The sequence below is a fragment of the Trichechus manatus genome, unplaced genomic scaffold, assembly GCF_000243295.1.
Source record: "Trichechus manatus latirostris isolate Lorelei unplaced genomic scaffold, TriManLat1.0 scaffold00046, whole genome shotgun sequence".
In the NCBI taxonomy this organism is placed as follows: Eukaryota; Metazoa; Chordata; class Mammalia; order Sirenia; family Trichechidae; genus Trichechus; species Trichechus manatus.
In genome coordinates, this window is record NW_004443982.1 from 6581432 (window position 1) to 6599080 (window position 17649).

Consider the following 17649-nt stretch of genomic DNA (forward strand, 5'->3'; position numbering starts at 1 on the left):
ATGGCTTTAACAAAGAGAAGTTTATTTCATCACAGTAAAGTAGGCTAAAAGTCCAATTTCAGGGTGTCAGCTCCAGGGGAAGGTTTTCTCTCTCTGTCGGCCTTGTCATCAATCTTCCCCTGGACTAGGAGCTTCTCTGTGCAGGAAGCCCGGGTCTAAAGGATGCGCTCTGCTCCTGGCACTGCTTTTTTGATGGTTATGAGGTCCCCGACTCTCTGTTTGCTTTCCTTTCCTTTTATCTCTTTTAAGATAAAAGGTGGTGCAGGCCACACCCCAGGGAAACTCCCTTTATGTTGGATCAGGGATGTGACCTTAGTAAGGGTGTTACAATCCCACCTGAATCCTCTTTAACATAAAATTACAATCACAAAATGGAAGACAACCACACAATACTGGGAATCATGGCCCCACCAAATTGTACACACATTTTTTGGGGGACATAATTCAATCCATGACAATCCTGGACCAGATAAAGGGCATTAGGTAAAAACTACGGAAATCTGAATAAGGTAAGTCCTTTAGTTAATTTAAAAAAAAATATCTAGAAAGCTGAAAATAAGGCAGGGACCAGGGGCTTTTTCTGGCATCAAAAAGAGAGGAGCTGGAACTTTGTCCTTTAAGAGATGACAAGCCATTGAAGAGTGACAAGGTTAGATAACTGGCATTGGGGATGATGTGAAGCAAGATGGGGAAAAGGCTGCCAGGGAGAAGTCTGTTGCCTAGGCATGAGAGTGTGGTGGAAGAAAATGGAGAGGAAGGTCTAGTTTCAGGAAATATTTAAAAGGTAGATGAAGGAGGCCTTTGATAAGCAACCATAGAGTTACTATGAATTTAAATGATGTTGTGTTGTTGTGTGCCACTGAGTCAATTCTGACTCATAGAGACCCTGTATGACAGAGTAGAACTGTCCCATAGAGTTTCCTAGACTGTAAATCTTTACAGGCAGATCGTCAGGTCTTCTCCCATGGAGCAACTGGTACGTTTGAACTGCCGACCTTTCAGTTAGCATCCGAGTGCTTAACCATTGTGACACCAGGGCTCCTTGTGAATTTAAATAGGAGTGTTTAAGTGCTGGAACAGTGCCCGGCACACAGTAGGCAACCTTTATGTTACAGCTATTTATTCTCAAAAGGATTCAATTCTGCAAATAGTTCTTGAGCTCATACCTTAGTCAATCGCTTTTCTGGGTACCCAGGATACAAAGGTGAGTGATGACATGGTCTCTAACATCAATAATCTAATTATTAGAGGACTGACTCTAGGGTACAATGAGTCATTACTATGCTTGTTTTTACTCTTCTGACTCCCGCTGTTGCCGGCACCCCCCACAACCCACATCCTTATACATGTACTAGGCATTTTAACACTTCTCACTTCTCCCAATTTGTAAGCTGTCCTGTAGGAAATGTGCTCAAGCCATGCTGAAATATTTAACTTGGCGGTCCCTCTTGGACCACAGCATAAGGAGGGCTGCTGCTGGACTGCCTAACCCATACAAAGAGTCTTAATGGCTACTGATGTTTTAATAGGACATTTGGAGAGGTTTGCCTCTTTTCCCTTCTTTGAAACTGTTCTTGGCAGAGAAGGCAGTAATACATCTATCACTTGGATCTTTGTGACAACTCAATTTTTCTTTCTCTCCAGCGTCATCCAGTTCACTCATTTCCATGACTTTAAATGCACTGTCTTAGAATTCTATGAGTTTCATGGCAATTTATTAATATGCAGTTTTTTGCCCCCTCTCCCTTTCCCTTCTCTTACCCAGTTTCTTAAGATGCCTTAACTTTGTTGCTCATTGAAGACCATACTTTATAGCTGCTACAGTTGTTGAAAGAGTCCCTGGGTGGCGCAAACAGTCAAGTGCTCGGCTACTAACCAAAAAAATTGGTGGTTCGAATCCACCCAGAAGTGCCTTGGAAGAAAAGCCTGGTGATCTACTTCTGAAAGATCACAGCCATTTAACCCTATGGAGTGCAGTTCTACTCTGACAGACATGGGGTCACCATGAATCAGAATCGATGGCAACTGGTGGTACAGTTGTTAAAGACCATACTTTATAGCTGCTACAGTTGTTAGTGAGCACAGCTTTAAAAAAATGAAATATTCAGATGTTTCACAAGATGATATTAACTGCAAATCATTACTTGGTGCCAAAGTCCTATTTGCCCATGTTTGTGTTAAGTGTCCAGCCATAGAAGTTGCCTGATGTTTTCACAAATCTCCCTTGTAAGTACAGTATTCTATTACCACTCTGCTTGCATATTTGCTAGGTTACTGGACTTTATTTTCCCTTTGTGTTCTCTGTGGAAGCCATCCTACTGACTTAGTGTACCTTCCCTCCTTACAGAAATCTCATGTATGGTGTGGTGAAGCTTATGAAGATTGTGGGGCAGCTCTCGGATAAATTCTACTACACGGATTGTCTCTTTTTTGGAGCAATTATCTCTGCCACTGACCCAGGTATTTGCATATTTGATTTTACCATTATGATATTCCATTATTTAAATTTTAAAAAGGTAAGAACAATAACTTTTGTGGGAGACTGTAGTATTAACATGGAAGGGTAGACAAAGTGACTAGTAAGTGGGTCTAACAGACTTGGATGGCTTTTTCTGGGAAGGGCATGCATTTCCCTTTTGTCTTTCCTTTATAATGACTAATTTGGTAATTTCTCTACTTACACTGTTTTCTCATTCAGTGTTGTGCTTTTGCCTTCTTTTAGGAAACATGTAATTTTATTTAAAAACTATGATTTCTTAGTGGAAACACACATGGGCACCTGTAGTGAATGTAACTTAATTCATAAACTCCTTTTGTGCAGTGTTCCTGCATGACTGTGCACTGACGATGTTTCCTACCCATAAATCTCTTACCCTAATTTTTTCAAGTGTAAGTTGAACCAATTCTTAAAAGTGAAATTAGTACATGCTCCTCCTCCCCTGCAGCTCAAAATCTAAAAAAAAGCTCTCCTCTCCAAATTGGAACCCATGATTGGAACACATAATCAAGTCATTTTGCATAAATAGCATTTACAGCTGTAAATGCTGTAAACTATTGAGAGTACATCTTAGGGAAAAATTTATGGAGAAAGAGCTGGCCCTGTCCTAACAGTGGAGATGGAAAGGTCTTCTCGATGTCTACACTGCCCTGTAACATTCTGGACAGTAATGACCTTAAAGATAACATTCCCTCACTTGGCCATGCCTCTAGGGGTCCTCTGGGCTGGCGCTATCCAAAAGAGCTTTCTGTGATGATGGAAATGTTCAACAATCTGCCCAGTCCATTTTGGTAGTCAGTAACCACGTGTGGCTATTGAGAACTTGTTCAACCAAAGAACTGAATTTTAATTTTAAGTAATTTAAATTTAAATAGCCACATGTGGCTACTGGCTACATTATTTGGCAGCACAGCTCTAGACAGTTATGTGGTTCTGAAGACTCTCAGTGTTCCAAAAAACATTGACTTTTCTTACCCCATACTTCATTACAAGCACTCTACAAGTAAAGTGGTATTGAAGACTTTTCTGGTTGAGGCACCTTGGTTTGTGAAAAGAATATGAACTGTGGAGTCACAGGCATAGGTTTGAATCTTAGCCCTGCCAATCACTGACTGGGTGGCCTGGTCACACTTTATCTCCTGCAGATCAGTGTCCTCACCTATAAAGTAGAAATAATGGTACTATTTCCTGGGGGTATTGTGAAGATTAAATGAAATAACTCATTAAGCATATAATCTGTTAATTATGTTAGTCTCTTTCTACTTACCCAGGCAGAAATTTCTCTTGTCCCCATGTTTTGTTTTGTTTTTAAATAAATAACAGGTCCTCACTTAACCCAAGCATGTTTATAAAGAGCACACAAATGTAGCTTTATTATTTAAATAGTGTTGTGTCTGTGACTATCTCCAAATGTGTGTCTATTGAAAAATAAATTTTTTCATAAGTCTGAGAAGGATGTTTAGTCTCTTTGGAAATATTATACTAGCTATACTTGTCTATGACTTTATTACTAACTTCTTACCAATACCACTAACAAACAAACCAAAAACCAAACCCTTTGCCGTCGAGTCGATTCCAACTCATAGCAGACTAACAAAGGGAGGTTGATTTAATGTAGAGATTCCTGATATTATTTTCTGAGCTATTAGTATTGCTTCATTTAATTGGCTAGAAATGCTTATTTTTCTAGATTATGTTTGTAATTGTCTACTTCCCTTTAATATGTCTGTGCTGTGGTATAAAATAATGGAAGGCATTACCATGTTGTACCATCTTTATTTGGCCTATGAAGATTGGCACAGTAAGGGTTTTATATAAATGAAAGTTCTAGAAAATAGAAAGTTTAAACTTATTAAACATCAGGACATTAATTTTAACTGTTCTTATAATGGAAATCTTTCTGAAATGCAGAATGTTTTTGTAAATTAAAAGTGATTTTTGCAGCCTCCTAAAAAACCTGTTGTTTGAAATATTGGATCGTAAAAGAGATGCAAACTGAAGTGCAGACTTAGAGGGGACCACAAAACCAAATTTATTTTCTTTGTCTGGTGCATCAAACAAAAATTCTGGCTTTGGGATATGGAGTGGTATTGATTAATATGAAAGAATAAGGTCTCGGTCCCTCATTACACTGTACTTGGCTCAAGACACTGGTCTTTGGTCTTCCCACTACAGGTAACACCATATGTGTTGGGTGGTGTAGGCTGCTTTGTGATTGGGAGCTGTTTCCATTCTGTAGTCATGTGTTGTGGGTGCTATGTGCCATCTTTGTGGACTATAACTTTGAATAGTTCCAGAATTAAGGAAAGAAAATATGTTTCTAACCTACAGTGCCTTTCTAGGCAGCTACCAGAGAAAATGAGTGCTGTTCCTTTCTGTGAACCATTATGAAGTGATTCTCCTTGAGTTGATCAGGCCTACTTACAGATTTCAAAACCTGTGATCTGTGCAGTCAAAGACTAATTCTCTAGTTGCACCACCCAGACTGGTTGGTCTTACTCTGTCCTTTGAGGCTCAGTTCAGATATGCCACCCATACTCCTTCAGTTACCTGCTCTCATAACTCTTTGAGTCAGATCTATTTTGTACACAGTGATAACTGCTGCCTTGTACCGAATGTTCGCAAGTACTAAGTGCTCTTTAGTACATAGTTGAAGTGTTCATAAAAAGTTAGTTGAATGAACAAATTCAGGTTCTTGATTTTTCCTTCTTCTTATATCTGCCATTCTTTGATTTTTTTCCCACTGCTTTTTTTAAACTTCTTAAGATATTTATTTCATTCTTATAAGCTCTTTGCTAAGTAATAGTACCCTAGCTGATAGCCTGCCTCTGGAGTGTGGGGTTTGATATTCTGTTTTCATAGTATCAAGCCAGGGAACCTTAATTATTTCCTGGAAGTAAAAGGAAGATTTCCAAGTATTAAAAAATCTTCTGCGAGGCAGAGCCAAGATGGCAGACGAGTCAGACACACTAAGCCATCCCTCTGCGACAAAGACGTGAAAAATCAAGCAGAACAGATATAGACAGTAGTCCTGGAACCCTGAACTTTAAATGAAAGGAAAAAGTATTAGATCAGAAGCCACTGAGAAGAAATTGAAAATAGCAAACAAGTAGAGATATGGAGTGGAGGTTCCCTGCCGACTGGCATGGCACAGTGCAGCCGTCTTGAGATAAAGCCAAAAACCCTGCACAAAGAGCACAGGAAGGCACCTTCACACAACTCCCAATAGAAGATAGAGGAATGATGTGGACACACCCAGAGTGAAGTAAGGTCCCATTTGCTGGCTGCAGCTCAAGGAAGTGCCCAGACACGCTCATAACAAATCCCACCCTTCTGGCAATTAGTGGCAAAAACCATTCCACCCCATGCAACCCTGACTGCTGGGAACCACAGAACAAACCTCCCCTACCCCTCCCATCTAGACCCATCTGCCCCCTTCCTGCCCCCCCTCCTGCCTCTCTCTTCCCACCAGGCACACCCTGCTGCACTGCAGCCTAGCAGCTCGGCTCTGTACACCTCCCTCCCTGCCAGCCAGTCTGGCTGCATCACAGGGGAGTGACCTGGACCTGTGCCCTCTCCCTCCCTGCCCCGCCACCCCTCAGTTGAGCACTCCAACACATGCTCCTCTCTTCCCACTGGCTTCACCCTGCTGCCCCACAGCTGAGCATCCTGGTCCAGCCCCTATCTCCCTGCTGCAGTGCAGCTGAGCGACCTGGCCCGCGACCCCTCCCTCCTCGCTGGCTACGAGCTGCTGTAGCTGGGTGGCCCAGCCCCGTGCCCATGCCCCCGCCCTCACCACTGGCTCCACCCCACTGCCCCACAGCTGAGCACCTCAGCCCGTGCACCTCCCTCCCTGCCAGCTCCACACTGCTGCGCTGCAGCCAGCGACCCAGCCCCATACCTGTGCCTCCTCCCTCCCTGCGGGCTCTACCCCACTGCTCCTCAGCAGAGCATCCTGACCTGTTCCCCTCCCTCCCTGCTGGTTCCGCTCTGCTGTGCCACAGGCCAGCGACCCAGCTGTGTGTCACACCCTTCCCACCAGCCCTATACAGATATCCTGCAGCTGAGTGTCTTGGCCTCGTGCATTCCCTACCTGCTGGCCCTTCCTCACTGCATCACAGCTGAGCAGCCTCTCCTGCCCATCCACACAAGGTGGTGAAAGCTGTTGTACCCACAGACAAGGAAGCAACAAAGCACGCCTTGCCTGCCTGCCCAGACATACCAAAACAAAACAGATAAGCAGAACGGAAAAAAACAAACATACAATCAATAAAAAACAAAAATAATACCTGAATATCTGGCCCTGACATATCAAAACAAAACAAAAAAGCAGGACAAAACAAACGAACATACAATCAAATAAAATAATACCTTAATATCTTGGAGACAGCAGACAATATCAAAACATATAAAAAAGCAGGACGAGATGGCTCCAACAAGTGACCAAAATAAAGAATCAGATGACATTCTGGTAGAAGAAAAGGCAGTGGAATTACCTGATATGGAATTCAAAAGACTAATATTTAGGTCTCTCCAAGATATTAGGAAAGACATCAAGGAAAACACAAGAAAAGTAATAGAAGAATTCAGGAAAATAATACAAGAACACTATGACAAAATAAAGAAACAGTGACAAATCATACAAAAACAGCAACCAGAAATCCAAAGGATACACAACAAAATTTCAGAAATGGACAACTCTTTTAGGAGCAAATTTGAAACAATGGAAGACAGAATCAGTGAGATTTGAAGGCAGATCAATGGATGCCACTTTGGGGAAAAACCAGAGAAAAGAATGAAGAAAAATGAAGAACCTAAGAAAGAGGTGGGACACAGTCAAGAGCAAAAATTTGCATGTGATTGGAGTTCCAGAACTGGGGGAGAAAATGGAAAACACAGAGAGGATTGTGGAAATCTGCTGGTAGAAAATTCCCTAATACCATGAAAAATGAAAAGCTGACCATCAAAGAAGCTCAACAAAACCCATATAGAATAGACCCCAAAAGAAAGTCACCAAGACGTATCATAATCACACTTGCCAAAACCAAAGACAAAGGAAGAATCCTGACAGCAGCTTGAGAAAAAAGGGAAGTCACTTACAAAGGGGAAACAATAAGACTAAACTCTGATTACTCTGCAGAAACTATACAGGCAAGAAGGCAGTGGGATGACATATATAAAACCTTGAAAAAAACTGCCAGCCAAGAGTAATATATCCTGAAAAACTCTCTCTCAAACATGATGGCAAAATCAGGACACTTCCAGATAAACAGCAATTAAGGGAATTTGTAAAAACCAAACCAGACTTAGAAGAAGTATTAAATGGAGTCCTTTGGTTAGAGAATCAGCAACATCTGACAACAACCTGAGGCTAGGACAAAGGATAGCATCAGCCAGATACCAACCTAGGTAAAGAACTCTCAATAATAAAACAAAACTAAAAGATTTAAAACACGGAACCAGAGACATCATATCTGTAAATGACGACAACGTCAAAACAGTAAAAGGGGGAATAAATTGTGTAGGTATAGAACTTTCAAATGGAGAGGAAGTCAAAGTGATATAAAGTAATAAATGACTGGTTTAAACTTAGGAAGATAAGGGTAAATTTCAACGTAACCACAAAGATAGTTAACAAACCTACACATCAAAATTAAAAAGAAGAAAAACATAAAGACTCAATAAACACAAAACCTATAATAACAAAATAAATAAAAAGAAATTCCACAAAAAAGGAACTCAGCACAGAAAAGTAAGAGGAACAAAGAAAATGTCAGCACCACAAAAAAAGCACAACAAAATAACAGAAATAAACTCACAGCTATTGATAATCACACTGAATGTAAACGGCTTAAATGCACCCATAAAGAGACAGAGAGTGACAGAATGGATAAAAAAAGTGATCCATCAATATACTGTCTACAACAGCCACAACTTAGACACAAAGATATATACATATTAAAAATCAAAGGATGGAAAAAAAATCAAGCAAACAGCAACTAAAAAAGAGCAAGAGTGGCAATACTAATCTCCAATAAAATAGACTTTAAGACAAAATCCACCATAAAAGACAAGGAAGAACATTATATCATGATTCAGTTGACAATCTACCAAGAAGACATAACCTTAAGAAAAAACTATGCTCCCAATGACAGGGCTCCAAAATACATTTAAAAAAAGAAAAAGAAAAAAAAACTGTAACAGCACTGAAAAGAGAAATAGACAGTTCCACAATAATAGTAGGAGACTTCAACACACCACTCTTGTTAAAGGACAGAATATCTAGAAAAATACTCAACAAAGATACAGAAGATCTAAAGGCCGCAATCAATTAACTTGACCTCAGAGACATATATAGAATGCTCCACCCATCAGCAGCAAAGTATACATTCTTTTCTAATTCACATGGCAGATTCTCCAGAATAGACCATATATCAGGACACAAAGCAACCCTCAATAAAATATAAAACATTGAAATAATAGAAAGCATCTTCTTTCTCTATTCATAATGCCATAAAAGTAAAAATTAATAACAGGAAGAGCAAGGAAAAAAAATAAAGTCAGAAACTGAATAACACCTTGCTTAAAAACCACCGGGTAGTAGAAGAAATCAAAGATGGAATAAAAAAATTCCTAGAATCAAATGAGAATAAAACATATCATACCAAAACCTTTGGGACACAGCAGATCAATTTATAGCAATAAACACACACATCAAAAAAGAAGAGACAAAATCAAAACATTATCCCTACAACTCAAACAAATAGAGAATGGCAAATAAAGCCCACAGTCACAGAAGTAAGGATACAATAATGATCAGAGCAGAAATAAATGGAGAACAGAAAAATAATAGAAAGCATCAACAAGACAGGTTATTTCTTTGAAAAGATAAAAAATCGACAAACCATTGACCAACTGACAAAAGAAAGACAGGAGAGGAAGCAAATAACCCAAATAAAAACTGAGATGAGGAACGTTACAACAGACCCAACTGAAATAAAAAGGATCATAACAGAGTACTATGAAAGACTGTACTCAAACAAATTTGAAAGCTAGAGGAAATGGGACAAATTTCTAGTAAAACACTACCTACCTAAACTAATTCAAACTGAGGTAGAAAATCTGAACAGACCCATAACAGGAGAAGAGGTTGAAAAGGTAATAAAAAAAAACTACCCCTCCCTCGCAAAAAAAAAGCACTGGCCTGGATGGCTTCACTGGAGAATTCTACCAAACATTCAGAAAAGAGATCACACCAGTACTACTCAAACTGTTTTAGAGCATAGAAAAGGAAAGGATACTTCTGAATTTATTCTATTGATACCAAAGCCAGCAAATACACCCCCCCCAAAAAAAATACAGACCAATATCTCTCATGAATATAGATGCAAAAATTCTCAACAAAATTTGAGCTGATAGAACTCAGCATCATATCATATCCCACGAGCAAGTGGGATTCATACCAGGTATGCAAGGATGGTTCAACATTAGAAAATCAATCAATGTAATCCACAACATAAATAGAACAAAAGAAAATAATCATGTAATCATCTCAGTCAATGCAGAAAACACATTTGATAAAATCCAACACTCATTCCTGATAAAAAAAAACTCTCAATAAAATAGGAATAGAAGGAAAATTCCTCAACATAATAAAAGACATCTGTACAAAACCAATAGCTAACATCATTCTCAATGGAGAGAGGCTGAAAGCATTCTCCCTGAGAATGGGAATAAGACAAGGATGCCCTTTATCACCACTCCTATTTAACATTGTGCTGGAAGTCCTAGCTTAAGTAATAAGGCAAGAAAAGGAAGTAGATGGCATCTAAATTAGTAAGGAAGAAGTAAAACTATCCATATTTGCAGAAGATGTGATACTATACATAGGGAACCCTAAAGATCCACAGGATAACTACTGGAACTAATAAAAAGATTCAGCAGAGTAGCAGGATACAAGATCAACGTACAAAAATCATTTGGATTCCTATACATCAACAAAGAGTACTATGAAAAGGAAATCAGGAAAACATTACCATTTATAATAGCACCTAACAAAATAAAATACTTAGTAATAAATCTAACCAGGGATGTAAAAGACCTATACAAAGAAAATTACAAAACACTATCACAAGAAACCAAAAGAGACCTACATAAATGAAAAAACATACCATGCTCATGGATAGGAAGACTCAACATTATGAAAATGTCAATCCTGCCCAAAGCGATCTACAGGTATAATGCAATCCCGATCCAGACACCAACAGCATTCTTTAATGAGATGGAAAAACTAATCATTAACTTTATATGTAAAGGAGAGAGGCCCTGGATAAGTAAAGCATTACTGAAGAAGAACAAAGTAGGAGGCCTCACACTACCTGGTCTCAGAACCTACTATACAGCCATGGTAGTCAAAACAGCCCAATACTGGTACAACAACAGACACATAGAACAATGGAACACAATTGAGAACCCAGACTTAAATCCATCCACCTATGGTCAGCTGATCTTTGACACAGGACCAAAGTCCATTAAACTGGGGAAAAGACATCTCTTTGCTGGAAAAATTGGCTGTCCATTTGTAAAAAAAAGAAACAAGACCCATACCTCACACCACACACAAAAACTAATTCAAAATGGATCAAAGACCTAAATATAAAACCTAAAACAATAAAGATCATGGAAGAAAAAATAGGGACAATGCTAGGGGTCCTAATATATGTCATAAATAGGATACAAACCATAACTAATAATGTACAAACACCAGAAGATAAACTAGATAATTGGGATCTCCTAAAAATTAAACACTTATGCTCATCAAAAGACTTCATCAAAACAGTAAAAAGAGAACCTACAGACTTGGAAAAAATTTTTGGATATGACATATCCAACAAGGGCCTAATCTCTAAAATCAATAAGATACTGAAATACCATAAAATTAAAAAGACAAATAATCCAATTAAAAAATAGGCAAAGGATATAAACAGACACTTCATCAAAGAAGACATATAGGCGGCTAACAGATACATGAAGAAATGCTCGTGATCATTAGACATTAGAGAAATGCAAATCAGCACTACAAGGAGATGCCTTCTCACCCTGACATTACTAGCACTAATCAAAAAACCAGAAAATAACAAAGGCTGGAGAGGTTGCAGGGAGATTAGAACTCTTTCTGCTTGTGGGAATGTAAAATGGTACAACCTCTATGGAAGGCCTTATGGCGCTTCCTTAAAAACTAGAAATAAACCATATGATCCAGCAATCACAGTCCTAGGAATATATTCTAGAGAAATAAGAGCTATCACATGAATAGTCATATGCACACCCATGTTCATTGCAGCATTATCCACAATAACAAAAAGATGGAAACAACGTAAGTGCCAATTAACTGATGAATGGATAAACAAACTATGGTACATACACACAGTGGTATACTACGCAATGATAACAATGATGAATCCTCGAAACATCTCACAACATGGATGAAACTGGAGGGCATTATGCTGAGTGAAATAAGTCAATCACAAAAGGACAAATATTTTATGAGACCACTATTGTAAAAATTCCAGCAAAGTTTTACACACAGAAAAAAACAATCTTTGATGGTTACGAGGGAGGGGAGGGGTTGGGAGGGAAAATCACTAACTAGATAGTAGATAAATGGTAAACTTTTGTGAAGGGAAAGACAGTACACATTATAGGAGAATTCAGTACACTGTGGCCAAGGCAGTCATAGAAACTTCATAGACACATCCAGATACCCTGAGTGAACAAGTTACTGGGCTGAGGGCTGGTGACCAGGGTCTCGGGAGACATCTAGCTCAATTGACATAACATAGTTCATAAAGAAAATGTTCTACATCCTACTTTGGGGAGTAGCGTCTATGGTCTTATAAGCTTGCAAGCGGCCATCTGTGATAAATCTACTGGTCCCATCCTATCCAGAGCCAAGGAGAATGAAGAAAACCAAAGACAAATGGGAAATGTTGGTCCAAAGGACTAATGGACCACAACTACCACAGCCTCCACCAGCCTGAGCCCAGAACAACTAGATGGTGCCCAGTTACCATCACTGACTGCTCTGACAGAGATCACGATAGAGGGTTCCGGACAGAGCGAGAGAAAAACGTAGAAAAAAATTCAGATTCACAAAAAAAGACCACACTTACTGGTCTAACAGAGACTGGAGAAACCCCGAGACTATGGCCCCCAGACACCCTTTTATCTCAGAATTGAAGTCACTATCGAAGTCCACCCTTTAGCCAAAGATTACACAGGTCTATAAAACAAACAATAATACATGTGAGGAACATGCTTCTTAGCTCAATCATGTAAGTGAGACCAAATGGGCAACACCTGCCCAAAAGCAAAGATGAGAAGGCAGGAAGGGACAGGAAAACAGGATGAATGGAAACTGGTAACCTGGTGTGGAGAAGGGGAGTGTGTTGACACATCCATGGGATTGCAACCAATGTCACAAAACAATTTGTGTATAAATTTTTGAATGAGAAACTAATTTGCTCTGTAAACGTTCATCTAAAGCACAATAAAAAAAAATCTGCCAAAGCCCTACAAAATATGAAAAATAAACTGTGCTTTCCCTATTATAGCACTCCAACCTGAGGTTGTGTAGCTTAGTACTACATTCAGTGGTCTTCAGTCAGTTAATTGTGATTTCTCAATTCATGTCTAGTTAGAAGCAGCTGTTGTGTCCCTGTGCTCTGTGATTTCAAGAGTTCTGCTGTTGGAGGAGCAGTCTGTTTAATCCCCACATTTAGAAGCCATTTGCCCAGTCTGTCATCCCCACCCCGCCATCTCCTGATTGTCAGCACCCATGTTCCTCATCTTGGCCAAGCACAGAATTGCTCAGGAAGGGCCTGGCAGAGTTCCTGTCCTGTTTTATAAGGTGGATGGGCAGGGAGAATGAGAAGTTGAAATTCAGACTAGTCAAATTCAGATCTATGTGCTATGTAAGTATTAACTGTCATTATTATTAATTATGCATATTATCTTTTACTGTCATGGATAAATGAGTTAACTATGTATTATTTTTATCATAAGTAACTGTAGTATTTTAGGAAAATAAAGTGGACAGGGCTTTTGGAAACCAGGTAGCCCAAACCCTCATTTTAGTAAATCTTTAGACTTAGGTTGCTAAGTTTTCATAGTGGTGGCTGTGTTGGTTGTCTTCTGTTTGCCCTTCCAAGTTTACTTGCCACTCTTCTCCATTCTCTTCTGTGTCCCTGAAGGCTGACTTGTATGGAATATGTCAAAGGTTCCTTTGCCTTCTGGTTTCTCATTGCACTTTGTCCATGGGGGAGCTGGCGGGAGACTGGAGGAAGGGTGTAGGGTGAAGTGGAGATGCGGGGTCACTTCAGGCTGACTGTGTCCGTTGATCAAAAGTCACAGCCCCTGTCAGGCAACACTCTCCATACAGCTCCAGGTTCTGGTAATCACTCCTTCCCCTTGACCCTTCAGGCCTAGGGTTGGTTAAAAAAAAAAAGGCTTCCCTGTTTCTAGCCTCAAGTTCTGCTCTATCCCTTGTGGTTTCCCTATATTCTGACTGCACTTTTATAAACAATCCCTTTATTAAACTCTCCTCACATTTCTCAACTTGAGGGTACCATCTGTTTCCTGCCAAAACCTTGACTGATAAAGTTCTAGAACCCAGGTCTGTTGGACGGCCAAGCCTCCATCAGTCTTGAATCCCTGAGTGACTGATGTCAACAGAGGCCTCCTGGACCAATCCACAGTGGGCATGTCATATGAGCAAGGAATAAAACTTCTGTTGTGTTAAACCATTGAGATTTTGAGAATTTTGATACCGTAGCATAAAGCAGCCCATCATACAGAGCCTGTTTTCTCATCTGTAAAATAGGGGAAATGATAGTACAATCCACCTTTTACAGGGTTTTATGATGACTAAATAAGATTGCAAGATGCTTAGCATAGTGCTTGCTTCATAGTAAGTCCTCAGTAATTGTTGCTATTATTAACATTGTTATCCTTTCTTTAACATTGGGTTAAAAACAAGACAGATCTTCATTATGTGCTGTATCATGATAAACTAGGTTTATGTAAAGGTTTTGGAGTCCCTGGGTGACACAAACTGTTAAGCGTTCGTCCGCTAACTAGAAGGTTGGTGGTTCGAACCCACCCAGAGGCACCTTGGGAAACAGACCTGGTGAGCTGCTTCTGAAAGGTCACAGCCTTGAAATCCCTATGGAACAGTTCTACTCTGCACACATGGGCTTGCCATGAGTCGGAATCAACTTGAAGGCAACCACCAACAATGTAACAATCACTTTTCGTAAGGAGCCACAAATATAGTTTATATAATAAATAACCCAGAAATAAGAACTTTTTTTAGCCTGATCTCTAAACATTTTCCTGTTGTGTAACCTGATAAGCTATATGTAAGGGTGAAGGAAAGAGATTCACTTTGCGTCTTGTGTTAACATTTGTATTATGAAGATGGCATGTTCTTCAAGAACTACACCCTATTGATGTTTGTTTAGCATCTGAATGCTTAAAATAGTGATTTTAGCCCCTACGTGTATAATAAGGAGCCCTGATGGTGTAGTGGTTAAGAGATCGGCTGCTAATCAAAAGTTTGGCAGTTTGAATCCACCAGCCACTCCTTGGAAACCCTATGGGGCAGTTCTGCTCTGTCCTATAAGGTTACTATGAGTCGGAATAGACTTGATGGCAGTGGGTTTGGTTTTGGTTTTGGGTGTATAATAACCTGGAACAACCTCATGATATAGAGACATTTTTCAAATCCAAATTATTCTTTGCTTAACCTCAATAAAATGAATTAAATTTTTTGAAAAGGAAGGCGTGATTTGGGCAATGTAGTTTTGGAATCTCCCTTAATCCCTAAGAAAAACAGGGAAAGCTGGACATTAAAAAACACAGACAAAACTAGCTGATAGTATATTCCCATGAATCCCAGAATACAAACTGGTGGAGTCAAACCACCAGCAGCAGTGAGACTTAGGTATAGAAATAGCAAGGTGCAGGAGAAAGTGGAGGGGAGAAAAGAGGGGCTGCTGATCGTTTTGATTGTCAGGGACCCAGAGATTTCCCACAGGTATTAACACTCAAAGGAAGAGTGACCACTGGGAGTAGAGAACTTTGTGGGCATTATGATAACTACAGTTAAAACTGGGACTTTGCAGGCTCTGTTTGTGGGCGAGTGCAAGGAGACTAGAGGAAGTTAGAGGCTGCTGGAGTGACCTGGGCCTTCAGGGCTCTCAGAAATACCCAGTGAAGATCCCTTTGGAAGGACAGAGCCACTCCGTAAAGATGAAGTACTGTGACCATGAACCCAGACTGACAAGGCACTAAGGAGAAAGCAAGCTCAGATACTAACGGAGGAGGGGACCAGAAGAAGTGGATTTCAGAAAGTACTGGAGAGGTGGCTATATAAAACCAAAAACCTGTTGTGGTGGAGTCAATTCTGACTCATAGTGACCCTATAGGACAGAGTAGAACTGCCCCCATAGCGTTTCCAAGGAGTGGCTGGGTGGTTTCAAACTGCCGACCTTTTGGTTAGCAGCCAAGCTCTTAACAACTGCACCACCAGGTAGCTCTATGGGGAGGCCGTATTTTTTTTTACTTTTGGCAAGTGAGATTTCTCTTTCTGGTTGAACTATTAATAACCCCTTAAGGTTTTTTTCTCCCCATACAAAAATTTATACATACATTGTTATGTGACTCTAATTGCTCTCCGTGTACTGTGACAGCACATTCCTCCTTTCCACCCCTGATTTCCCATGTCCATTCAACCAGCTCCTAACACTCTCTGCCTTCGCATCTCACCTCCAGACAGAAGCTGCCCGTTTAGTCTCTTGTATCTACTTGAGCTAAGAGGCACACTCCTCATGAGTATCACTTTATGTCCCACAGTCCAGTCCAATCTCTGTCTGAAGAGTTGGCCTCAGAAATTGTTTTAGTTCTCGGGTGATAGGGAGTCCAGGGGCCATGCTTTCTGGGGTGCCTCCAGTCTCAGTCAGACCATTAAGTCTGGTCTTCTTACTAGAATTTCAGTTCTGCATCCCATCATTCTACTGTTCCATCAGGGACCCTCTGTTGTGTTCCCTGTCAGGACATTCACTGGTGGTAGCTGGGCACCATCTAGTTCTTCTGGTCTCAGGCTGATGAAGTCTCTGGTTAATGTTGCCCATTCTGTCTCTTGGGCTACTACTTTTCTTGTGTATTTGGTGTTCTTCGTTCTCCTTTACTCCAAGTGGTTGGGACCAATTGATGCATCTTAGATGACCGCTTGCAAGCTTTTAAGACCCCAGACGCCAGTCACCAAAGTAGGATGCAGAACATTTTAATAAGCTTTGTTATGCCAGTTGACATAGATGTCCCCTGAAAGCATGGTCCCCAGACCTCGCATCCCTGCTACTCTGTCTCTCAGTGTATTTGATTGTATTGAGGAAACTTCTTAGCTTTGGTTTAGTCCAGTTGTGCTTGCTTCCCCTGTAATGTGTGCTGTCCTTCCCTTCACCTAAGATGATTCTTATCTACTATCTAGTTAGTGAATAACCCTCACCCTCCCTCCCCACCCCCATAACCATCAAATAATGTTTTCTTCTGTGTTTAAACCTTTTCTTGAGTTTTTATAATAGTGGTCTTATGCAGTATTTGTCCTTCTGTTACTGACTAAATTCACTCAGCATAATAAGTTCCAGCTTCCACCATGTTATACGATGTTTCACAGCTTCATCATTGTTCTTTATTGTTGCGTAATATTCCATTGTGTGAATATACCATAGTTTGTTTATCCATTCATCTGTTGATGGGCACCTAGGTGGCTTCCATCTTTTTGCTGTTGTGAACAGTGCTGCGATGAACATTGGTGTGCATATATCTATTCATGTGACAGCTCTTGTTTCTCTAGGATATATTCCAAGGAGAAGGATAGCTGGATTGTATGGTACTTCTATTTCTAGCTTTTTAAGGAGGCACCAAATTGATTTCCAAAGTGGTTGTACCATTTTACATTCCCACCAACGGTGTATAAGTGTTCCAGTCTCTCCACAACCTCTCCAGCATTTGTTATTTTGTGTTTTTTGGATTAATGCCAGCCTTGTTGGGGTGACATGATATCTCATTGTAGTTTTGATCTGCATTTCTCT

The 17649-nt window shown here is 40.1% G+C and overlaps 1 protein-coding gene across 1 annotated transcript in view; it reads left to right on the forward strand.

The window, feature by feature from the left end:
• Positions 1-17649, forward strand: part of SLC9A7 (solute carrier family 9 member A7) — a 219560-nt gene that overhangs the window by 133593 nt on the left and 68318 nt on the right. The window contains exon 5 of the mRNA XM_004376907.2: positions 2348-2460. Coding sequence (XP_004376964.1) covers positions 2348-2460 — 113 coding nt within the window. The remainder of the gene's footprint in view (positions 1-2347; positions 2461-17649) is intronic.